The 25,548-nt window shown below is 41.4% G+C and overlaps 3 protein-coding genes across 4 annotated transcripts; 2 read left to right on the forward strand and 1 right to left on the reverse strand.

Moving 5' to 3' along the window:
• Window positions 1–5,009: 5,009 nt before the first annotated feature.
• LOC310817207 (uncharacterized protein) lies at window positions 5,010–9,536 on the forward strand (the record flags this gene model as incomplete). Its single annotated transcript, XM_083687645.1, has 10 exons — window positions 5,010–5,064; window positions 5,327–5,406; window positions 5,950–6,099; window positions 6,394–6,519; window positions 6,619–6,726; window positions 7,079–7,177; window positions 7,397–7,495; window positions 7,802–7,900; window positions 8,189–8,287; window positions 9,438–9,536. 10 exons carry the CDS (start codon window positions 5,010–5,012, stop codon window positions 9,534–9,536), a joined length of 1,014 nt encoding a protein of 337 aa, XP_083543771.1.
• A 403-nt stretch (window positions 9,537–9,939) lies between these two features.
• Window positions 9,940–12,708, reverse strand: rpp30 (ribonuclease P/MRP 30 subunit). Its single transcript, XM_083687423.1, has 11 exons — window positions 12,611–12,708; window positions 12,368–12,426; window positions 12,173–12,229; window positions 12,013–12,078; window positions 11,859–11,927; window positions 11,688–11,777; window positions 11,421–11,537; window positions 11,230–11,259; window positions 11,054–11,091; window positions 10,687–10,766; window positions 9,940–10,497 (listed from the first exon to the last, which is right to left on the reverse strand). Exons 1-11 carry the CDS (start codon window positions 12,690–12,692, stop codon window positions 10,376–10,378), a joined length of 810 nt encoding a protein of 269 aa, XP_083543549.1. The 5' UTR covers window positions 12,693–12,708; the 3' UTR covers window positions 9,940–10,375.
• Window positions 12,709–14,651: 1,943 nt separating this feature from the next.
• kif20bb (kinesin family member 20Bb) lies at window positions 14,652–25,127 on the forward strand. Of its 2 annotated transcripts, none has more exons than XM_083687066.1 (28): window positions 14,652–14,735; window positions 14,949–15,060; window positions 15,228–15,317; window positions 15,661–15,780; window positions 15,964–16,102; window positions 16,621–16,805; window positions 16,897–16,960; window positions 17,124–17,333; window positions 17,468–17,579; window positions 17,689–17,760; window positions 17,871–18,017; window positions 18,113–18,275; window positions 18,512–18,799; window positions 18,899–19,038; window positions 19,123–19,252; window positions 19,498–19,702; window positions 19,790–19,851; window positions 20,017–20,136; window positions 20,325–20,475; window positions 20,620–21,696; window positions 21,816–21,941; window positions 22,043–22,149; window positions 22,878–23,048; window positions 23,247–23,435; window positions 23,543–23,608; window positions 24,052–24,190; window positions 24,307–24,446; window positions 24,744–25,127. In XM_083687066.1, the coding sequence occupies exons 1-28, from the start codon at window positions 14,677–14,679 to the stop codon at window positions 24,825–24,827; spliced, it is 4,668 nt and encodes a 1,555-aa protein (XP_083543192.1). In that variant the 5' UTR covers window positions 14,652–14,676; the 3' UTR covers window positions 24,828–25,127. The 2 variants fall into 2 exon arrangements, with proteins under 2 accessions (XP_083543192.1, XP_083543193.1); XM_083687067.1 differs by having other exon boundaries at window positions 20,041–20,136.
• Window positions 25,128–25,548: the final 421 nt, after the last annotated feature.

Consider the following 25,548-nt stretch of genomic DNA (forward strand, 5'->3'; position numbering starts at 1 on the left):
TGCTACTAGGCAAAACAAAAAACAAAAAACAACAACTATGTTTTCAGACTGTTATGTGACATCACTTTCTTGCAGGGTGATTGAATTCTAGTGAACTGCCACAATAAATGTTTTCTTCCTTGCATTTCTCACCGGCTATGAGAGCAAATGTCTCCTTCCCAAACAGTAATCAATGATAATGGTAACTTCGATGAGCTCTGATTGTGTGTTCCATTGCCCCAGGTCTGACATGGCTGTGATTGAAGTTCCTACTCTCTGGGACTTCCACTCCAATGAAGAAGAGGAGGAGGAAGAGGAGATGAGCTTTTTTATGGTAGGAAGTCTTTTTCATTTCTCTCCTTAGGATATTTATTAATGAAATCATGTGGCAATGAATCTGATGGATGTACTCCTGAAATGACTATGAGGATATGCATAGCTGACATTGAATCATAAAGGACATTGACATTGAATCATATATATATATATATATATATATATATATATATATATATATATATATATTGTAGATGTATTATGTTAGCTTGGTCTCTAAATCGTCTTTTGTGTAAACCCAAAAGGGTTCTACGTGGCACCAAAAAGGGTTCCCCTACAGGGACGAATGTACAAGCCTTTTTTGGTACTAACTAGCACCTTGTTTAGTGTTTAGAGTGTAGAGTGTAGTGTATATATTAGTGTAGTGTATATATTATATGTTCAGAGTGTAGTCTATGTATTACTACTGTATGGGTTGAATATAGCTGGTTATGTGTGAACTCACCTCTTAAACAATCTCATATGCATCTTGTGACCGCACCACTCCCTTCACTTTACTGTCCCCTCCTACCCTTCACCCCTCCTCATGTGATGCTTTCAATATAGCCTGTCCATCCCAGGAATGTTAGACACATATCCACCTGTCGCTACAGTCATAGGCTACATTGTGGCATGACCTTCTCAGCACCATTATACTTCACTTTACTGTCTCTTTTTCATACTGTCTCCTTATTACAGACAATGGCATGGGTGTCATCCATGTGCATGTCTGTGCACGCACACACACATGCACGCACTCACTCACACACATACACACACAGAATTGTTTTCTTTACATGCACACCCCCCCCCCCACACACACAGACACACACATACACACACACACACACACACACACACACACACACACACACACACACACACACACACACACACACACACACCGACAGACTGACCCACACACACACACACACACACACACACACACACACACACACACACACACACACACACACACACACACACCTACCAACACACACACACACACACACACACACACACACACACGCATATAAAACTCAGCACAGCAGATCTGTGAGCATTACCCTTGATGCTTGCCATTGATGACAGAAAGACAAATCTGTGAATGTTCACAGCGTGTTCCGCATGTTTGATCTGTGTGCTGACATTATGCACAAACACACACACACACACACACACACACACACACACACACACACACACACACACACACACACACACACAGGGCAGAGCAGCTGCTGTTCTGGTCACACGTGATTCCTCGCCCACTCTCTCTGACACAATGCATTCCTATTTCATACACACAACATGCTTTCTGCAACACAACTCCATGGATTCATCACTGAGGTCCAAGAGCCATATAAATGCATCTGTGCATATGATCACACCAGCAATTCTCAATCCTGTAGGGCCTTCAAGATTTATTCAAGCCATTAAGTGTTCAGATGTACAATTGATCTTACTGATCAAACCGACATTTTTATCAAGATAGGAAAAACACTTTCAAGCAGTGGAGGCTGGTGGAGGTAGAAATCAGAGGACGGGCTATGTGTATGATATGGCACCTCAGTCCTTCCATGCATTACAATGAGCCTGTCCTCTGATAACTACCTCCACCAGCCTCCCCTGGTTCAAGGTGGGTGGTAGGCATTCATTCTTCTGTACCTGACAGGCATAGAGCAGGTGGTGAACCAGTCCAAGGTCAAGGAATGATAGGTATTGATGTTTATGCAAAGACAGGACTCCTCCAAACGTTTAGAGTTACAGATTTAGTTTTACAAGACTTGTGATTGCCTGAGGGGGGGGGAAAAGATGCACAGAGGGAGAACTTGATCTCTACCAAGGCATCATTCAGTAGCGCTGGTGTCTGACCTTTGACAGGTTATGTCTAGCTCTGTATTTATGGTTTATATTATCCTCTGCCACATTCCTGCTATGATGCTGATGTATTTCAATTATGTCAGAAACATGGGACCGTATCCTAAAAGCATTAGCGTAATTGTAAGACCTACTAATTGTTTCGCAAAGCCATTTAAACGTTAAACATATAACCTATACTTTTGTGTCAACTTATTTCATTACCTTGTCTTTTTAAAAAAGTTTTAAAAGATTTTGTCTTGAAAATCCCCTTGAAAAATGAGTACAACGTTTGGGTAACACGTATCCCTGTGTAGTAATGCTGTAATTACATAGTAACAACATTATACTAAGACAGTAATTGATTTGTAATTGCATACAGTAGCAATGGATTTATTTTGTTATTACACAAGTTATTATTATTAAGTTCAATTAATAATCAATTATTAAGTAACAAGAGTAATTGCAGTGTTATAACATACATATAATAGCAACCGCAAAAACTTACCAACCGTTGCCTCCTTCTTCTTCATGAGAGGCCTGGTATTTAGTTTACGTTCAACAGCCTCTTTTTCCCCTGATGCCATGGCTCTTGACTTACAACATTTTACAACTTGACAACATGAAACTATGTTGTTCACTTGGACTGTATGTTGTCCTGAAACTGTATCTCAGTCCTTATGGAGACGTCTTGGGTTTATGTTGATCACTCACTCTCGTCCTATTTATGCCCTCAGCTGTATTCAGATGGGTGAGAATAAGAATCTTTCAGGAAAAGTTCTATCAAGTCTTTAAGTTCATATGCTATCAATAAAGTGAATACAATTGTAAAGCTCTAATTAGGATAAATACTGCATGGGAAAACACATAAAGTATAAACCTGGATTATTGGTGCTATAAGCATTGGTGTTATTCAGTGGAGGCTGGTGGAGGCAGAAATCGTAGGACATTACTGAGGAGTCAGCAGGCGTGACATACAGTATCTGATGGTCGTTAGAACCATGGAGATAAATGATGAGGGAGGCTTGTGATTGGGTAGAGACAGCAGACAGGTTGTTCGAACAGTGTTTTGAAGAGGACTAACCTCCCTGGAAGATTACCATATTGACCTGACAGCACTAGGGATCAAACCCTCACCTGTCCAACACTGACACTACGCTGAAGACAGGGAGACTACATCAGATAGAGACCACAAAGGGGGCATCATGGAGCCTGTCACTGCAGAAAATGTAAGTATACTGTGTTTATGTACTTGCTTTATGCAATTATGTATGTATGTATGTATGTATGTATGTATGTATGTACCTTCTCATGTGATATGGAACAGAACATATGCAACATATGTTGATGTTGCAATGAAAAAACAGTAGAAAAAACAGTCTTAATACACACTGCACATGTTCACTTCAGGATATCTTTATTAAATAGAGAATATACATTGTTGGAGGGTACCACACTTGGGTAGGGGTGCACTTTGCACCACTGGAAGAGATATGACATCTTTGCAATGGGTTGTTTTTATTTTGTATTTGCTATTCAGTACTTTTCAGATTAGTTACTCAGTGTGTTTGTTGATAGCACACATTGGGGCAATAGTGCAAACATGTACATAATATTGCTTTTTATCATATTCCATTTGTTTTGTGTCTAGAATAAAACTGTTTAGTTATGATCTTTGATTTCTGGACATTTGTGGAATGAAATTGAGTCAGTTATCCATCAATCAATCAGATTGGTCTTTTATTGAAAATTGCATTATATACAGTGTATTCCCTCTCTAGAGTGTAGCTCAGTGGCGTAGCACACTGAGGCACATACCATATCATCACAAGGTCCCTGGTTCGACTCTGGCCATCGACATATCCTGCATGTCATCCCTCCTCTCTCTCACCCATCCTTCCTGTCAATCTCTACTATCTCTATCCCAGTAAAGCACAAATGCCCTAAAAAACCATATATATTAGAGTGCAGCTCTGTTGCAGCTATGCCCATCCACTGTTCTGTGGACCAACATACAGTTCTCAGTGTCACATCGACATGATAGACTGTATGCCTCTGCCACAATTAGTAGTCAATCTGAATCAAATATGCAATCAAGAATGGTGTGGAAAGGTCGGGAGCTGGTATTTTTCTGAGCATGTTCTGGAAGGTTGTTTGACCTTTCGACCTAATATAGCCTGTGAGAGGAATGCACGCCTCTGGTGTGGCCTTTCCAGACATCGTCAAAGTGCTAATAAAGTTCTGTCTTCAATGTCAGAACATGAGGCAAAATACTAGTTTAGGTGTAATGGTTACATCTTAATATCTTGTGTCAATGACATATCCATTGGATAATGAAGACATCCTCAATCATGGCTAAGGATAACATTTATGATGTGATTTTCCAGTTGAGCATGAGAACAAGATGATTATGACATTTGGATTAGCCTGGATTAGACCTGTGAACCGCAACAGATTATCATAAACATATTAATACGTTCTAGCTCTTCATATTGGGCTTCACAGCTCACTGCACAGTGTTTACTTGTTCAACATGAAGCCCGTGGATGCATCCCATCCATCACACTGTGATTCCTCTCCGGCCGCCATTAAAAATAGTTTCAGGTAGTGATCTTTTTATTGACTAATGTAAGTCATGCAGGCACAGAAACCCAAGATGAAGTCAACAAGCCAGTAAATGCAGTCAGCCAGTCAGTACCCCACCCCACCTAGGAAACAACAACCGTTCATAGATAGTGGTACATAGTTAGTCATAGGAAGAATACATCAGAACCAGGAATTGGTTTCTATAAATAGTTATTTGGATGTTGTAAGGCCTCTACTGGTCATCCTTGCCTGTCCTGCCTGTTTTAGAGATGAGTGATGTAGAGTTGTGTTCCAAGTGGCAGGACCCTGCGCCAGCTGCTGTTGGTATAGAAGAGTAGGAAGGTTTGGGAGTGTGTGTGTATGTGTGTGTGTGTGTGAATATGTATGTGCGCTCATGCGTGTGTGTGTATGTGTGTGGTGAGTAGGGGGTCATTACATTGTTGGAGTCTTGGCAGTGTGGTGGAGTGGAGTCAGTGCCACTCAGGTTTCAGCTCCATTCCTGCTACTAGGTGGGGATGGCAATCAAAGGCATCTCACTCCAAGAGTTTTTTGAGCTGTCCTCTCCCACACGTGCCGGGTGTGACAGGAAACCTTTCCCAGTGCCGGGGTGAGGCGGGGTGGGTGGGAGGGGTGGGAGCTGGTGGTGGTGGCAGGCAGGACGCCCAGGTTAGAACATGATGTCATTCCTTGCTGGCTTCAAACACATATATAAGATGTTGGACTGAGACCTGACACCATTGAATGTATTTGACACTGACCATTGACTAGGGAGTTGAGCTGCTGCTGTCACATATACCGGTACTTGAAAATGGGGCTTCTGCGAGTAGAAGAGCTGGTAGGTCTTCATGTCTTTATCTCTTGTTAAGAGGCTTGTCTAGAGGTTTTCATTGTAGTACCTTTGTATTTCAATTCTGTCATCCACAGAATTACCATAGTATAATGGAATGTGGGTTTCAAGTCTTGGAACGTTTTCAGATGCATGTTGATGGATTCCATGAGGTTTGGCTCTGTAACAGAAACTTTGATTTGAGATGAATTAGATTTTCCTTTGGCGTGTTTACACTGGAAGAATTTGGGGCCAAATGAGGATTGAGAGCCTTCTAACACCTGCTGCTATGGATGTCCTCTATTCCCTCCGGTCAAAGAAGGACACGGAATTGTGTCAGTTGCTCACATATGCCTACTTTCATCTTCTCTTTCTCATTCAAGATTTCCAGCAAGAAATGCGTGGGCAAGGAGCATGGAGACAGGGAGTTTTCAGAAGGGGATTACGAGACGTCAGTCAACCATGAGAAACAAGATGACCTGAGATCTCATAAGGACAACCTGACCAACTCTGAGGTCCCTCTTACTTTAAATGTAAGTTCAATGCATTCCATGCCTTACAATGAGCCTGTCCTCCGATTTCTAACTCTACCAGCCTCTCCTGAAGTTCAGTGATGTGAATCTAGCCATTACACTGCCTTCTAAAAAAGGGCTGAAATCTGTTAACATGGGTGTCCTCTGGAATCTAAAACATAGTGTTAGGACCTGTTAGGACCTGGTATTAAATCCTCAATTTGGACAGTAACTAGATCGGATTGTGAGCTGTATAAAAAAACAAACATTTTCAATAAGTCGGATCTCTACTTTATACATTGTTTGTTTCTGCAGATAGACAAAGCTGGACGCCTGAAGTTAGAGACCATCGATGACCTCCAAAATATCATGCAGCTGAGGAAGAAAAAGAGAGCGAGAAAAGCGGCTGTTCGCAAGCCACTACCCCCGCCAGAGACTGTCGTAAGAGAACCCTCCCCCTTGTGTTTCAGCTAGCTTTCAGAGTAAGGTTGAGCAGATTGGATTAGAACTGTCCCTTTAATCACCGCTTCTCTCTTCTAGCCTTACTATGTGGATGAGAATGATTTCTGGAAGGCCTCAGAAGAGAACAAAATGCCGTTGATTGAGAGGTACCTCACTAAAGGAGGGGACCCCAACGCTTGTGACAATGTGAGTGTATCTACAACAATGTATATACCAGGGGAGGCTGGTATGTCATTCCTCATTCCATTCCATGCATTACAATGAGCCCGTCCTCCGATTTCTACCTCCACCAGCCTCCCCTGATATATACCCACCTGAGGTTTTCCAGTGCATCTCTCGGTTGCTTTATTGTCTGTGATGGTTTATTCTAGGTTTATGTTCCAATATCCACACGAGCATAGCCTTACCACATAAAACCAATATACCAGTATTGACCATACCTTCTAATATGCTAGAGCGGATAGTGCGATATGCTGTAACACAACAATCAGTCTAGGTCTATTGTGTACTGTATGTAATGTACTGCCTGTCCTCCCAGTTCCAACGGACAGCGCTGCACAGAGCATGCACACAAGGCCACGTGGAGGTTGTGAAGAGGCTCCTGGAGGCTGGAGCTTTGATTGAGAACAAAGACAAGGTACTTTTATCGTAACCAAAACAGAATCTATAAATAACTAAAAGCCCTATTGTGAGGGATGTTCAAGCTCTTTGTAAAATGTATGACCTTTGTAAGCACAATGTTTGATCCTTTACTGGGGAAGGGGCGGGGGGGGGGGGCACAGCATATAAGTAGATGCCCAGTTTCCCTTTTTGAAATGGGTTAACACACTGGTTGACTCCTGTCTGTTCCTTCTAGTTGGATGCCACAGCTGTCCACTGTGCTTGTCGTGGTGGGAGCCTGCCTGTGTTAGAATTGCTGCTCAAGCATGAAGGCAACATCTCTGCCAGAGACAAGGTAGGTCTATAATGCTCAGCCTCGCGTGCCAGGTATCTAGCTTGCTTGAATGCCAGAGTACTCCTGTTTGGCCTCTGTGGGACTATACAATGCTCAGTTTAACTTGATTCAAAGTACTTCCAATGAATCTCGACCCAGACTTTAGTGTAACGCAATATTCTGAAGCACACTATCTAGCTCTGCGAGATGAACTTCCAATAAACAGACAAACAGACAGACAGACTGAAAGACTGCCTGAGGTAAAATGTGACTCTTTCCCTGTGTGATGTTTATTTATTTTTTCTTCTTCTATCTTTTGTTCCTTAGCTACGCAGCACTCCACTTCACGTTGCCGTGAGAACTGGCCACTTCGAGTGTGCAGAGAATCTTATCCACTGTGGGGCAGACATCAACTGCAAAGACAGGGTGCACTGTCCTCCTTAACTACTATATGACATTCAGTATTCTAACCTAAACCTTAGCTCTTAATGTATAGGGCTGGTTTCCCGGACACAGCTTAAGCCTTATCCTAGACTAAAATGTATCTTCAATGGAGATTTTCTACTGGTTATATAATTTCATCCAGGACTAGGCTTAATCAGGGTCTGGGAAACAGGCCCTTTGTGCATTGAACTACAGTATACAGTATTCATTCAGACTCATGAAACACCAATATGTCGTTCACTACTAAGGGTTTTGTTTTTGTTGCCACAGGATGGAGACACTCCCATGCATGATGCAGTGAGACTGAACCGGTTCAAAATCATCCAACTACTCCTGCTCCATGGAGCCAATCTGAAGCTGAAGAATTGTGTAAGTGTACCTGTCGTACATGACCAATAACCCCTATCTATGAGATAGTATAGACAGTGGGCCTATGTGATGTTGTTTAAAAACAACTGTATTCATAGGCTATTTCATTATTCAACTTCAGCTGTGTTTAATGCATACTATATATTCAAAGAACCAATATATATACAGTGTGTGTGTGTGTGTGTGTGTGTGTGTGTGTGTGTGTGTGTGTGTGTGTGTGTCTGTGTATATATTTATATATATACACATACACACTCACCGAACACTTTATTAGGAACACTATTCTAATACTGGGTAGGGCCTCCCTTTGCTCTCAAAACAGCCTCAATTCTTCATGGCATTGATTCAACAAACAAGATGTTGGAAACATTCCTTTGAAGAAGACAGTTTATTTAGCCATGCAATCAGTTCTCATCAATTGTAGGAATGTCATATGTGCACCTCCCGAGACAACACACACAAACACCACCTATGAGACAACACACAGGCACACCCAAGGGAGAACAGAGCTCTGGGCTCTGGGCACAGGGTCAGACAACTGCACCCCTGGAGCAGTTAGGGGTTAAGTGCCTTGTTCAAGGGCACAACAGCAGTGGTAGGCACCTTAGATATGATGCCAGTAACCTTCCAGTTACCAGCTCACATCCGGCTCCCTCCTGGAGTGGGGACCTCTAGGTTACCTGCCGCCCCTTTGAGATTCTGCAATTCCTGCAGATTTTTCAGGTGCACTTTCAAGCTGTGAATTTCCCGTTCTACCACACCCCAAATTGTGGTCATGAAGGGATGCACATGGTCAACAACAATACTCAAGTAGGCTGTGGCATTCAAGCGATGATTGATTGGCATTAACGGGCCCAACGTGTGCCAACAAAACATTCCCCACACCATTACACCACCTCCACCTTGCGAAGGTATACAGGTGTTCCTAATAAAGTGTTCGGTGAGTGTATATATATATACAGAAAACTTGTGTCAGGCAGGTGGCAGGATTTATCCTTCATGAACACAGTGCCACCTTGTGGTGGATTTTATGAAAGCAGGACTAATAAACCTACAGTCAAATCACATGATTGTACACAGCTATTGAAGTAACATGTGTAAAGTTTACTATTGAGATAATGAAAAACATATATATTTTTCTCTGACACAGGAGGGGAAGTCCCCAATGGACAGTGCTCTGGAGTGGCAGAGTGGGGCCAAATCCATGCTGAGCAGCTTCAAGGATGAGGCAAAGAGTCAGTTTATGTAAATTGTGATGTGATGTGTAATGAATGACACATTAACAGGAAGGCTAACCCAGCTCCTCTGAGGAGGGTGTTGGTTACAGTGAAGTCCTCATCTGATGATTATGGATATTCAGCTACCATGCTTTCTTAAACGCGAAGCCGTGTTCAGGGCTGAGAAGGTTTGAAAGGTTATTGCATTTGCTCTTCATGGAGTTTTGATGTGTTGATAAGCAGCTTAATGGAAGTCAAGTCTGACAGTCAGGTTGAAGCAGCTTGAAATGAATTAATGAATAATACGGTGAAACAGAAAGTTGATTTCAGAGGGTATGAAGAATTGAGATGGAACAATGTGATGTTAAAACAGATGTTAACATGGCTGTAGTATATAGTTCATCCATTTAATACTAAATTGTAGTTTAATTTTAAGTAATACCTACAACATGCATTTGAATACATTGCATATTTATTTATCTTTGACATAAAAAAAAAGTCACAAAAGCTGATACTGTTGATTGGTGTCTTCAAACTGGTTGTGCTAGTGAAGAGAGCCATCTGTTTGTGAAACATACTTGCATGCCTTGAAGTTCAATTGTAATTTTTCTACAACATGTTTCTGTACATTTTGCTTGAGATTTTTTTTAATTGTTTAATGAAATAAACAGCAATATTGTTGCTTTATGAATGTTTGCTTTAAAAAAGGGAATTCATGACTTGCTGCAAAGCCATTATACCTCTCTGAGTTATCAGAAACAAAGGGGAAAATAAAGAGGATATCCGGTAAAAGGAATTTACACAAAAAAAGAACACAATCTATTAAACTACATATAAATCAAACAAATCACTCTCTGCAGTACATATCAAATTAGGCCGTCTCAATTTTAGCTCTCTTTGATGCTGGGACATCCTCTTCCTCCTCCTCTCCTTCAGTCGGTGGCTGCTCTTTTTTCATAGTGTGTATTATACCCAAGGCAGTCTTTCGTGTTTCTGTCATGACAATACATTACATAAATTACTGTTCTATAATCATTACAATTAATAACATTTACATTCCAGGGGTACTTAGCTGCTGTTTTAAGTCAATTTAAGTAGCATACCACCTTGAACACAACACATTGACCATCTAATGTTTTTAACACTGCAGTACAGTACGTAGGCACTAGGCAGGTCATTTACCTCCGTGTAGATGGACAGATCGACAGTTGGTAGAGATGGCAGCTTTGGCGTCTCCTTCAGAAAGGCCAAACAGCAGGCCTCTGGACCTCACTCAGGATAACAGTGGTTAACACTTTACACAAAGTTGCTCATATCGTGGAGTAGTAAGGCTACCCTCATCATGTTACATCGTTATTAAATTGTAATAGCATAGCAAAGTGGAGTTGGGTGGTTTGTTATTACACTAGGGACTGGAATAAGAACAATGTTGTTACTAGTAATTACTGCGTTTTTTCCCACTGTACATAGGTAGCCTAATAATATTCCACAACACTAGAACACAACTCAAGCATATTAAATAGTAGCCTAATGCACCAGGTAAGGATACAAGTTGGCGATGTCATAGGGTCCTCTCAACTCAAGGGGCTGAATGCACCAGGAAAGAAGTACAAGCCACACTTGCATTAGCAGGAAACTGTTATCATACACATTGATACACTGGATACACTGGATAACTGGACTATACTATAAGTGGTTAAGATAATATCTTGTTCTCTATCTTACCTTCTCTGCTCCACTGGATACAATTACATTCTGTTTGAAATAAAACATGCATGTGAAATGAAAAGTGTGAAAATGGCAGGTAGAAATAACAGAAATAGAAAAAACAAGACTATGTTAATTACGGCTGTATGCGATGTACGTGAAATTTTACTTGGATTTGATTTGATTTGAAATACGATGAGCTGGCTTACTTTTCCTTTGCACATCTCCATGAGACTGATGCCAGTTGCAATGGTGTATCTTCTCATGGTGGAATCTCTAATGGCTGGAGTGTAACTTATCTCAAAGAACACACGTCTTTCAATTGCCTAAAACAAACACATATGACATCATCATCTTTCGCAGTCATAGTCACATTCAAATCACGGACCATTATTGAACAGAGCACAACGATAAGAATCCAGATTAAAATGTATGATGCAAATAAATAAATAAATACAGAGAGGTTTCCAACGCACCCCGTTGACTGGAGATCTCTTGAAAAAGAAGGGCTGTTTCTCTGTCACTGCTACACAGATGATGTCAACATCAAGCGTCATGCAGGCTGCCTATTGAAACAAGTGGGGGAGGGTCAACATGAGCATAAGCCACAAAAACATTAAATTACATGACATGTAACTAGGACTTACATGAAACAACTTCTCTGTTTTTGGGAAGACAGCCACAATGTCATAGGCTTTGTACTCTGCAGTTGGCCTCTGGGGAAACAGAAATAACCATTGTATACAAAAGCAATTGCAATATGAATATTGTCAGCAAGTGTTTGAACGTCTATGGACTCACAAAGTGGGATGGATCCGACGCCACCACGGTCAGCCGGTTCAACACCTTGATTGGTCTGGATTTACCCTGTGAAAAAGGAGAGGAACAAAGTCATTCCAGAACATACCGTACCCAAGGTGGTGATAAAATCCTCATCATCATGATTATTACAACATACTACCTGTATTATAGGAAGTTTGTCAAACAGCTCAGAGACACATTTTGGTTTGGCAATTTCCTTTAAACAAAAGCAAGTAGAGGGTGAAAAGATACGTCAATACATCAAATCAGTCAATATGAACTGAAGCACAGACCTTCTCCTGTATATACATTCTCTGATTGAACATAAGTGGCAAGGGAACATTCAGCAGCCTACTTGTTTCTTGTTTTGTTGTAAATCCACCACATAATTGATGGCAACTGTGGAGTATCCAACTGAAACATGAAAACATCCCTGGATTAGATATTACAGTAGTTCAATCAAGACATGCAGTACAGCTAGCTGGGGCTAGCTGCCTACACATGTTGCAACAGTAGGAGCATGATAAATTCCACCAAGTAGCTAAACTACAGCTTGCTAATCTGATAAAAAAAGATGCATAGATAAATGTATAGTTACGGTGAGCTGCTGTTTCAATAATACTCTGAAGCCTTTTCTTGTCAGCTGTAAAGCTAATGTTCAAGTCCATGAACACAGCCATGTTTCCATGTGTACAATTTTACTTGACCACGTGAACGCATGCTTCGAAGTGCCTTATGGGAAATGTAGTTTGTATAATAAGACGTTTTGTGTGCTTCAGGCTCTGATTGGTCCAGTTTGAAAATGAGACCGCGGCGTGGACACATTTTAATTTTTATTGTGGATCATTCAACACAGCTAGCCACAAAAGTAAATTCTTTCTACATTATCTGTACATTTTGTTTGATATTTTTCTTTTTAACTATGAAATAAACACCAATTTTGTTGCTTTGTGAATATTTGTTGGAATTCACATCCACAATCCGGTCAATGACCTGACCGGACCTGACCAGTTATCAGTGACAAAGGGAAAAAATAAAGAGAATATCCATTCAAAGGCATTCACACACACACAAAATCAATACAATATCACATTAAGCAGTCTCAATTGTAGCTCTCTTTGATGCTGGGACCTCCTCTTACTCCTCCACTCTTTCAGTCGATGGCTGCTGTTTCTTCTTTGTGTGTATAAACCTGAAGCACCAGTCTTTTGTGTTTCTATCATGAGAATAGAGAACATAAATGACTCTTCTTGTGTCATAAATATTGCTTTGAGACTGTGCAGTAGAGTATACATGTACTTCAATTTCATTACAATGAATAACGTTCACATTCCAAGGACACTTAGCTGCCATTGTTTTCAAGGTGGTATGCTATATGATAAAGACTCTACACAAAAGTGGTCACATGACCAACTAACACGTTAACATTGCATTATATCTCACATCCCTGTGTGACAGACACTTGATCATATTGGATCCTAGATACCATTAAGAGTACCCAATATGCTATTACGCTATGCTCTCAAGTTAAAAGAAATCGTGAGGAGTTTACACATGGTCCAATACCTGATGTGATGACTCAAGTCTATGTGTTGCTAACGATGCATGTGAACATTAGACATTAATGGTGAACTCTATTTAATAACATGGTCATGATTATGTCATGCTGTTCTAACAGAACCTTTATCTAGAGCACAAAATCACATGAATACACATAGGAAGAATGAGAATAGAGTATCAACAAATTAACCAATTTAACAGTTTCAAAGAAACATATAAAATAAACAATCTGTAGTAAACTAATGGAAGTTTAACCATAAGTCTAATGCTACATGTGTCAAGGATACACAGGAGAATTGTGCCCTTCACAGGCCTAACGCAAAAATCAAAGAAAATCTTGGTGTCCTTGTCCTTAAATACCATCCCAACAGTCAAGATTCAAGATTTGTCACGTGCATACAAGTATACAGTGAAATGCAAAAGTGACAGTGCCACAGAGTAGTGCAACAATAAGTATTAAAATAGAATAAAATAAAATAAAATAGAAGTAATAAAAAATATAAACAGTATGAACAGTATAAACAGTATAAGCAGTATAAACAGCGGTGAAGCAATGTACGCAATGGAATGGCAATATACAATGGCAATGACAGGTTGACAGTACAGATAATTACAGTGGAGGATGAGTCTGCAATGGATAATTATGTGTGTGCATATGTGTTATGATGTCAGAGGGTGTGTGAGTGACTTGAGAGGGGCACTGGTGGGGTCATCGTTGATGATCCTGATGGCATGGGGGAAGAAACTCAGTCTATTTTTCAACTGTAAATAGGTAAAAAACGAAACTACAGTTTGCGCGTTGTTTGAAAGAAACATATGCATGGATAAATGTATCATTTTAGGGCGAGTTGGTGTTTCATTAACACCCTAAAGTATTTTCTTGTCAGCTGTATATCTGACGTTTAAGTCCAGGAACACTACCATGTTTCCATGTGTACAGTTTTACTTGACCACGTGAACGCATCCTTCGAAGTGCCTTATGGGAAATGTAGTGTGTATAAAACGACATGTCCGCTTATGCTTTTTATGTGCTTCAGCTTCAAGCTCTGATTGGTTGAGTTTAAAAATGAGACCGCGGTAGTTGAGGAAAGGACTGCGGCGTGTATGAATGTTTGTCAATGTTTATTTTTAATTGTGGATCATTCAACACAGATTGTTGGAAGGTAAGTGATACCTTATATAACATTTTTATGTTGATGTTCCAAAGGCAAATGCAGGCGAAGCATTTGTAATATATACAATTGAGTTAATTGTGTTATGAACACAGCTGACTTATCTAGCTAGCGAGCTGCTGCTAGCGTTAGCTTATTGTAGCTAGCCAACTAGCATTTCCATGATAAGAAATGATATGTCTGATCTACTGTCTATCTTTCCAGGATGATGGACTCGTGTTTAAACGAGAAACCTGCGAGAGTGGGACGTATTGGTATTGACGATTTGCGGAAGGATTTGTTTGCCGACTTCTCTGCAATTTCCTCGGCTCAACAGGTCTGAATTTGTGAAATACTTATTATAATGTCTTGTCTGTTTACATCATGTAAGCGATTTTTCTGCTCTCAGATTACAGTCTGTCTGCACGTCATGTTGTTTTGCTATGAAAACATGCAACATGTTATAGTTTCCAAAGTAAAAATATGTTTTCATAACACTCTCAGGACTCGGTATTATTGGAGAAGGAGCATCTGCGGGTCTTCCTCAGGATACGTCCGTTTAGCTCTGCAGAGAATGAGAGTGGTGAATCTCAGGTGACTATTTGTTTCTGTATCATGTTGTCAATCCCTGTGTAACATAATTGAATTGCAAAGAAGGTGACACATTTGACTCGCATTTTGTAGAAAGCCATGATGATTTACCTGCCTCCTTATCTCACTCCCTGGACCCTCCAGGAGGGACTATGTCTTCAGTAGAAGGCCTTCTATATGATTTAGAACAAGAGCTAGCATATCCACCATAGAGAGAAAAAAAATAAGCTAACAAGGAAACTTTTTTATGATCAACCCACTCTCACTATAAAGAAGAATGTCAGTGGCCAGTCCCTGATAATGATGCAGTGGTTGACATGCTCCCCTACTGTCCTTTTGATTGCAGGAATGTGTTTCCATGGAGACTCCAGACACAGTCTTGCTCAGGGCCCCCAGGACATCTCTATCGGCCAGACTCAGTGAGAGACCTGTCACTCAGACAGCTCAAAAATTTCAGTTCACTCAGGTAAGTGTCATACTTTCTCTCTCTTTTTATTAATTTTCCAGTGAAGCACATTGTATTGTATCTGTGTATGAAATGTGCTTTAAGAATACAGTTTCATTTGATTTCACATTTGATCCCATGCTTCTGTTATTGAATGAATTGAATGTACTGTACACTTCTTTATCTGCTGCCTTACGTGTGTAGGTGTATGGCCCGGACACTACGCAGAGGCAGATGTTTGAAGGATCAGTGAAACGTCTCGTCAAAGATGTTCTGGAAGGACGCAATTCTCTTGTCTTCACGTATGGAGTTACCAATGCTGGGAAGACATTCACTTTCCTCGGTCAGAATCATATGTTTCCATTTTTCATAAGCAATTATAGATGCAAATAACTGGGTAAAGTTCGGTGCCCTTTATTTTACAGACCTGTTTCAGCTGGTATCTACCTAGTATTTATTAAGAAACGGTGATAACTGTTAAATGTATTTCTGGTACTTACCTCAATCAATTCAGCACCATTGGTAAGTACTTGTAAATAAATGGCACACAGTTGTACTTGAGTCTGTGAATCTAAAAGAACCAGCAAGCGTAATTATCACGTAATGGTGCTTTTACTTTTTAAGTACCTGTTTAATACTGTGCTGTAAAACAAAGTGTTACAAAAGCTCTCTGCTCACAAACTGTCAGAAGTCTTCTCCTGTGTTTTATGCACACTTTTATGGTTGAGATGTGCCCTTCAACCCCTCCTGTCTCATATCAGATCATAATCGAATCAGACCATAATCGAACTATTGTGCAACAGATTCTTGTAAGACACTCATAGCTTCATGACCTTTAACTCTTCTATTTATTATGGTCAGGTCCTGAGACTGATGTTGGAATTCTGCCAAGGTCTTTGAACGTGATCTTCAACAGCATCGAAGGCCGTGTCTACATGCAAAACAACATCAAACCGCATCGTTGCAGAGACTTCACCAGGCTCACGAAGGACCAGCAGAACGAAGACACTACAAACAAGAGAAATCTCATGAGACTGTTAAAGGAGGTTAGGTTTTACAATACCATCATTCACACAATTCACCCTGCTTTGCATTCTCACAGTTATGTAAATGAGTATCCCCCTCTCTGTCTTTTAGAGTGATTTGCAGAGGAGCACAAACAGCATGCTGAGCTCCACTTCCAGGTCAACCATACTTGAGGGTAAAAGACTATTTTTAAAATAAGATGAAATGAAAAAAATGTGTTTGTTGATTCTCTCAATTGATTTGATCCATACAACAGAAACAGACATTAGTAAACATGAGTATGGGTATTGAAGCCATGTGACCTTTCTTGACAATACTCTGTGTTGTTTGATTGGCAGGATCCTCATTGAATGACAGTGATGGACAGGGGGAGGCAGATAGTTTCATTTTGGATGTGGACTCTCACACAAAATACTCTGTATGGGTGTCCTTCTGTGAAATCTACAATGAGAACATCCATGACCTACTTGAACCCATTTCAAACGGCTCCCGTAGAAGAACTGTCCTTCGGCTATCACAAGATATCAAAGCCAACACCTTTGTCAAAGGTTGGCTACCACTTGGATGATGAAATGTACTACATGTTCTTAGATTTCACTTGAGATGAGAACAATCACATTCATCAATATTTCTCCCTTGGGGGGTGAATAAAGTTTATTTAATGAAATTGTTTGTTTTGCAGATCTTAAGTGGGTTCAAGTAAACAATTCAGCAGAGGCGTATAAAGTCATGAAGATTGGGAAGAAAAACCAGAGTTTCTCCTGCACCAAGCTCAACAACGTCTCCAGCAGAAGGTATGTTAACAGCAGTTTCAGATAAAACAATTTTAAAAAGGCATATTATGCATGTTGTGTTTGAGTCGTCTAAAACAACCATGTATTAACGCAAGCATATTATTTTCAGCCATAGCATATTCTCCATCAGGATCCTGAGGATCGAAGATGCTGCTGTACCAAGAGTACACACTGTTAGCGAGTAAGTGTCTCTTAAATTACAAAAAAGAGTTGCCCTTTTATTCTTTGTATTTTTTCTCCTTGTGTCAAAGTTGTCTTGTTTTAATGTGTGATTGTGGTGTTTTGTTTAAGGTTATCTTTGTGTGATCTGGCTGGATCTGAGAGATGCACCAAGACTCAGAACAAAGGAGACCGCCTTAAAGAGGCTGGTAACATCAACAATTCACTCCTCACTCTGGGGAAATGCATCAACTCTTTGAGACTCAACCAGCAAGCCAAGTGAGTGCAATACTTGTGTACAAAAACATACTTCTTCACGATGACTACACAATGTTTATTTCAAATAACACATATAATTTGTGAATTTCTTCCAGGTTCCAACAGCATGTCCCCTTCAGAGAGAGCAAGCTAACCCACTACCTCCAGGGTTTCTTCTGTGGTCGGGGGAAAGCCTGTATGATCGTCAACATCAACCAGTGTGCCTCCATGTACGATGAGACACTCAATGTCCTCAAGTTCTCTGCTGTTGCCCAAAAGGTCAGTCAAGCATTTTGAAACAATAGCTGAGGTGTAAGTGTAAGTTGTATTTTTGAGCATTATATTATCATTACCCATTACAAGAGTACATTATTGTACTGTTATGCCTATATATTTTTGTCATGTTGCAATGTTGTAACAATGTTAATTAATGTGAAGATTTTAATACTACAGGTTGCAAAATGCTGTTTGTATTTATCATACCCATGTAATGTAACCCATTTATGACGCCTCAGGTGGTGGTGGTCAGCTCCAAACCAGTCCCCGCTGTGGTCCCCAAGCGGTCGGCCAGGGAGGTGTCCCTCATCATAAACAACGCTGACCACAAGAACCGGTGGAGCAGGAGGACCTCACTCGTGGCCTGGGAGACCACTTTAGAGGATGTACCAGAAGATGACGATGATGAAGAGGAGGAGGAGGATGAAGAAGAAGAAGAGGGGAGTTGTGATGAGAGCATGGCAGAGGAGACAATCCTGGAGGCAGGAGAAGAGGACAATACTGCGCTTGAGGACGACTTCAATCATGTACTTTTTTTTTTTATTTTTTTTTTAAAGAAGATGTTTGTATGCTCTATTCAGTATGTTGTTAATGTGCTTCTTTTCCTGACTGCTTTGTCCTTATAGAGCCAGCTTGCTCTGGTGGAAGAGCTGAAAGAGAAGCTTCAGAAGGAGAAAGCAGAGAAATTGACTTTGGAGTCTCGCATCCGCGACGAGGTTACCAATGAGTTCGTGGAGCTCTTCTCCAAAATGGAAAGTGATTACAAGTAAGTCGATGCCATTTCTCAAAAGAGACTGCATTATTAGCCATTGACTACAGACCAAGACTGAACAATGCTTTTGTTTTCCAGTGAGCGTCTGGTTAAAGACAGGGAGATGGTTGAGGTCAGAGCGGACAAGAGATTGGAGATTCTGAAGAATCTTGTTAACAAAAGTGTTAGTGACTGCGCAAGTGTGAGCTGTGATGAGGAAAAAACAAAGGTAACTCTTCACTTACAAATCCTCACTTGAGATCTGTGAGCCAACTCTAAATGTATGCTTATCTCCCATTATAGACATTACATTTTTATGTGCATGTGTCAGAATTACTCATGTAGATCTCAAGTTAGCACTCTTGCATCACAGCATATAAAACTTTCACCCACCAAACATCTTAACTTGTCCTAGTTGGAATAGAAAAAATAGTTTTAATGTATTCCTTTGATTTATATTGTTCTATTCCTCAGGAGGATAAAGTAGCGCTTCTTGAGGGAATAATTGATGCCATGCGCAATGACCTGATTACAATCAGGAGGGATGCAGAGGCAGCACAAACCTGTCTGCTAGACTTACCTGAGTCTCCTGGCACTGTTTCCGGCCTAAGGAAGCAAGTTGAACAGTTATCAGAGGAGCTCCTTAAAAGCCAACAGCAACTCAACCTCAAAATCAACGGTATGTCGTACCTACTGTACTTAGTTCATGTGAGCTTGATACTTAAGCTAAATCCAGGTTGAGAGTATGTTTTCTACGTGTTTACAGAAATGGATGAGATGGGCGTTGAAAAGCAACAATCCCATGGACAGCTAAAGGAAGCAAAGGAGGTATGTCTGTTTGATAGATAGAAAGAGAGCTGCACACTCTTGCTCTGATGCAAATTATTTATTGGACCACTGGAATGTCTGTGTTTGATATCTCTAATGTGTTTTGTTATATGAGCAGTCAATGGTTGGTAAGAGTTAACATTTATCCATATATTGTTGGTGCAGAATTTTGAATCCCAGGCACTTAAGTTTCAGGCACTGATGGAAATCTGCCATGAGAAAGATGACATGATCTCCAAGCTTCAGACTGTAATGGATCAGAATGCTGAGGCTGCAACAAAGGATGTAAGTCAACCACTTCTTGATTAAAAAAAACCCACCATCAATTTCACAAGTGGAAGTTTTTAATGGGTCGCTGTCAGTTTGAATGTCATTACACAGTATAACATGAATGATCACAGCACTCCTAGTCTTCTATGTATGATAATTTTATTTATGAGCATTTGTCTTCCGTTTTGTTGTCTTGTCATCAGAGGTCCTTGGTGGACTCCATCAAGGAAGAGATCCTGAACATGAAACAGAATTGTAAGTGTATGAGCAATGATGGCCCGACTGCTGGAGGAGAGGGCAGGAAACGTCATGCAGATGTCCTAGAAGACCTTGAACAGCCGGCTCTGAAGAGAGGTAGAGTGGGGGGAAGAAAAATATCAAAGGTGTTCAGCATCTTGTAACAGGGCCTAACAGTCGTCATGTTCTAATGGGTTTGGGTCAGGTTTAGTGTCATTCACTTCAATATATGCTCATCTGACTATCTCCTTTTCTCTTTAGGCACTCTTGAAGGCGAGCGTCTCACTCTAGCCGAAGAGTTGTTGAAGAAACTCCAGGCGGAGTGTGATCGTAAGGACCTCACCATCTCACAATTAAAAGAAGACCATGAGGCAGTGGTTCAGAACTTGGAGACTGTCAAAGGAGATTTCCTGGAAAAGATTGAAAAAAAGGACATGGATGCTGAAGAGCTGAAACGTGAGAGGGTCTCGTTCGAACAGACCGTCAAGAAGCTGAATGAAGATCTGGAGCTTCAGATGGATGACTGTGAGGCTGTCATGTCCTCGCTGGAGAAGGAGAGGAAAGAGACGACCAGACTCTCAAAAGACAACAAAGCACTGGTCAACGGGATCTTCCAACTCCAGCAGACATCAGAGAAGGCAGCTTCTGAGGTGAAAACCCTTCAAACAGAACTTGGCGAACACACCGAAAGGTCAGCAAAGCTCACTAAGGAGATGGAAACAACCAAAGCACTCCTAAAGGAGCTTGAGAACCAATCCAACCAAAAATCTCAAAGCATTGAAGCCTTGACGCAGGAAGTGGAGGAAGTAAAGTTATCGTCGGCTCAAAAGCATGGCTCTCATTTCCATGAAACCATAGACGCTATGAAGAAAGAGTGTGAAACCATGATGGCGAAGTCAGTTCAGAAGAGTCAGCAGATCACTGAGTTAGAGCAGGAGGTCAGCCAGGTGAGAGCTCAGCTGTCTGAAATAGAGGAGCTCTGTGCGCAGCTGAGGCAGGAGCTGGACACACAGCGGACAGAGGCCAAGAACCACCTCCAGAGCTACGAGACTGAGAGGGCCATGTCCGGCAAAGCCATGAGAAATAACTCTGACCTCCAAGTAGAGATGGGCCTCCTGAAGGAGCGTGTCATGGACCTAGAGGCGCAGGTGAAGGCCTCTGAAGCGAGCACCGAGAGGGCAGTTGAGCTGGAGAGGCAGCTGGCTGAGAGAGAGGCCCAGTGTGGAGCTCTGCAGGAGAGGTTAGAGGAGGCTCAAAGCAAACTGGCCCATGCAGAGGAGGAGAGATGCAGAGAAATGGCCAAAAAGGGAGAGGAGGAAACTAGCAGAGTGAACCATTGTAAGAGAATGAATGCACATCCCTAGAACACAAACAATACCTTGTACACACAAAGAACTTCATAGAATTTGCTTTTTGATCTAAACATTTAAGGCACAATATGATTGTTTTCTGTCCAGGTCTTTCAGCCAAAGAGAGGCAGATTGAGGACATGCGTCTGGCTCTGACAGAGCAGGAGAAGACACAGGAGGAACAAGAGCAGATTCTCGAGGACAGGATGAAAGAGATTGAGACTTTACGTCAAGGTGAGTACCATGTCATCTCGTTCAATTGAATACCGACTGAATTAAGCTTGCATCTTTTTGTTGTATAGAAATGGCAATGACCTCCCAATATTGTATTTCAGAACTCATAGATTTGAAGGACACCTGCCTGCAGAAAAACCTGAGTGACGCCAAGTCCTCTCATGTTGGTAACGAGCAGGAACGTGAGAGCCCCAAAGAGAGCTTTGATGTAAGAAACGTTGACAACACACACTCTCCTCCCAACGTCCCCTCTCCCCTTCCATCCAAGTCTAGCCATTTAGGTTTCTGTTTGAAATGGGAGGGTGTGTGCTAACAGCATGTAGTGAGAGAGTAAGTCCTTTTGACGTCTCAGCTTTCTAATGAGGGGCATGGGGCAGAGAGGCAGAAGTGGCTGGGAGAGAGGTCGATCAGGATGAAAGGGGCCCGAAGTAAAGTAGGGCCGGGGTAGAGAGAGATAAGAGACTATTGAAGAGATGAGCCACACCGTGTCCAAATGCAGATGGAATGGTAATGGAGATTATCCAGTCTTTTCTCTCCCTCTCCTGGAGTTAAGAATGTGGTTATTAATCTGCGGTACTCCTGGAATTTGAGTGCGGATGTAGTGAGTGGATGGAGGAGATTTGCTTTGATTTTCCACACAAGGGCGATTGGACTAGCATCATGGGATTTTGTTACAGGTGACATTGGAAACTGAAATGAAATCTGCTTTATCTGAAGAACACCAACATTCTCAAGCCATTTAATTTAATATCAAATTATGTTGGTTACTGTGGATGGGTCATCTTTACCAGAACATTTTAAGCCATGGCTTAACACGTCTCCTTCCCATGTGTGCTAATTATATGCAATTTCAGGGAAACGTGTGTAGTCAATTGGTTCACTTCAAGAGATATCTTCACAATAACCATTGTTTGACTGTAACATGTCTGTTTCCAGGACCTGTCATCAAAGCAGCTCTCAGTGGAGGATCTCCCAGAGAGCACAGAGGGGAAGAACTCTGTGGTTGAGGCCCTGAAACTGGAGATGCAGAGACTCCTGGAGAGTAATGCAGAGAAGGACCGAAAGCTCACGGAGCTCCATGAACAGTCCACTATTCAAACACAAGAGGTCAGTAGAGAGCAGAGAATCATTTAGGTGCTTCGTATTCTGGAGTTGAGCAGAGCAACATTGAATGTTTGTTGTGACATTGGAACATAAAATGTACCTTCATTTCAATTTAGGGAATAGATTTTAATCACCTTCTTGTGATAGATCCATACCTTCAGGGAAGTGTGTGTTTAATTGTGGGTATGTTTGTCTGTCCAGGTGCTGGACTGCTCGGAGGTGTCCACAGATGGTGTGAAAGTGTGCCGTTTTCCTAAATCTGAGGTGGAGATCCTGTTCACTCCTCTACATCCCAACAAGCTCAATATCAGGAGGCAGGGAGAGGACGAGGGCGTGACTGTCAAACTCACACGCTCAGCTAGGAAGAGGAAGAGCAATGAGATGGAAAAGGTGTGTGTGTGTGTGTGTGTGTGTGTGTGTGTGTGTGTGTGTGTGTGTGTGTGTGTGTGTGTGCGCGTGCGCCCCTCTGATCCTGAGCTGGTCTTTCTGTATTTTAGTACCCAGTAGACAGCGAGAACAAGAAGAACTTCTACATGAGAGGGAACACCAGAGTGAACATGCAGGTAAAAAGGTTATAAGCCCCTTAAAGGTGCAATCTGGATTCAAACAACAACAAAGCGGTCTCCCCGCCACTGGTATTGGTAAACAGTTGAAGGATGTGGCTGGTGAAATGTAACCACTCAAATTCCTAGATGGAGTGTGTGCAATGACTGACCATCCATGACATCAAAATGATTGTTTTAACCAAGCTATACAGTGTTTGTTGACATTGTTGCCTATATTTTGTGTTCTGATAGGGTTAGGCAGTTGAGTTCATGAGGCATTTAAGTTATATCATCTTCAAGAATCAATGAGTGTATATATAATTTAATTTAAAAGTCAAAAATTATGTACCAATCCCAGATTGCCCCTTTTTAATAGAAATGTAATATAAGCCCCACACCTTCTGAATCTGTATCACATCAAAGGGCACTGATAAAGCTTGCCTTGTATCTCACCTCAACAGTCCCAAAAAGTGCTCGGTGTGAACGCAGACCAGGAGAAGCCACCGTGGTCACCGCCGAGCCTGAAAGGCAAAAGGGACGGAACTCTCCAGAAGATCGGAGACTTCATCCAGAGTTCTCCAATCCTGCTCGGGAGCAAAGGTCAGCATCGCCTCACTGTTGGTTTTCACACAACCTTTCCTCAACCAAAGCATTGTGACATAGTACTGAATGTCTTGTCTTGTTTTTTTCTTGTCTGTTGTTTCTTGTTGATATAGCCAAGACGATTATGGAGATGGTCAGTGGAAGATCTACTGAACGAGAGGAAGTCACTGTGCCCATCCTCAAAGCAAAGAGGACCAAGAGGAAGCTGTACAAGACGGACATCTCCTGCCCTATGGACATCCCTTCTCATCCTGTGAGTAGGGACTGGAGGGGACCTGGCTCATTTTCAGCTTTCATGGGAACATATCAATAGAATTAAAAACGTTCAAATATTGTTTGGTTATCAGATTGATCACAAAGATAGTTTATACGGGCTGGTTTCTTGGATCGAGATTAAATCTTCACCTGAATTGTTCAATTAAGAATCTCCATTGATTGTTGGCTTAGTCTGGGGCAGGGAAAACCACCCCATTCAGTGTCAAATCTCATCCTATTGGAACAATATAAAACACTGATTCAACCTCAATCTGACTGTATTCTAATGTTACAGATGATCAGACCGGATCAAGATGAGAAAGAAAGTGACCATCTAATTATCAAGAGGCAGCTGAGGTCAAGAACAGCAAGGAAATGACCCCAGACTCAAGTCCGACTGGAGACCCCGTTCAGGATTGAATCTGAATACTCTTAAATTACATCCTTCCCTCCTTGAAGAAATCACTGATCTAATATAACTTTTTTGATTAAGGCAATGCAGTGGAAAGGGCTCACAACATGCCTTGTCCCACGTACACTGCCACAGTTGATCAGTTATAGTATCTGATATGCCAATCTATGTTTAGGCTTTTTGATTTTTGTACCTACCGACTTTTTTTAGATTTGAAAATCAGCTATGTAAATATGTGAATATTGTGATTCATTCCTTTCATCATGTTTGCGAATAAAGTGTCCTTGAAAGTTTGAAAAATACATGGTTGTGCCTGGAAATATTGTACAAAATGTAGGAAACAGTTCTAAACAGACAACCAGAGACAGTAAAGTTATTGTTTGTCCTGTTTGTCTAAGGGGGCCAAGTGTATAATGTCATGGTCATTTATTTTCCCTGTCAGCAATTAGTGGTGGCTGTCATTTAATGGGACTAAGTAATGCATTTCATCTCTCACCCTGCCCTCCCTCTCCATCTCACCCTGTGCTCCATCTCTCCGCGGGTGTCTCTGACAAGCCCCAGTCACAGCCGGTTAAGGCGAGTCTCAGGTGGGCTATTAATGTGACATTCCCCAGTGTCTGTCTCTGTCATTGCCGTTGTCTTTGAAACATCTCTCTGATGATTGTGCTATTCTTTACTGTACAATCTG

Source organism: Argentina silus (assembly GCF_951799395.1).
Source record: "Argentina silus genome assembly, chromosome: 16".
Lineage (NCBI taxonomy): Eukaryota > Metazoa > Chordata > Actinopteri > Argentiniformes > Argentinidae > Argentina > Argentina silus.

Excerpts from the sequence above, each read along its gene's own strand:
- rpp30 (XM_083687423.1), bottom strand. The coding sequence starts at position 12,692 with ATGGCTGTGTTCATGGACTTGAACATTAGCTTTACAGCTGACAAGAAA. Across the intron at positions 12,427-12,610 it reads TATTGAAACAGCAGCTCACC|TTGGATACTCCACAGTTGCC; the intron begins GTAACTATACAT and ends TTCATGTTTCAG. Across the intron at positions 11,778-11,858 it reads AAACAGAGAAGTTGTTTCAT|GCAGCCTGCATGACGCTTGA; the intron begins GTAAGTCCTAGT and ends TTGTTTCAATAG.
- kif20bb (XM_083687066.1), top strand. The coding sequence starts at position 14,677 with ATGAATGTTTGTCAATGTTTATTTTTAATTGTGGATCATTCAACACAG. Across the intron at positions 17,761-17,870 it reads AGAGTACACACTGTTAGCGA|GTTATCTTTGTGTGATCTGG; the intron begins GTAAGTGTCTCT and ends GTTTTGTTTAAG. Across the intron at positions 23,609-24,051 it reads ACACCAGAGTGAACATGCAG|TCCCAAAAAGTGCTCGGTGT; the intron begins GTAAAAAGGTTA and ends TCACCTCAACAG.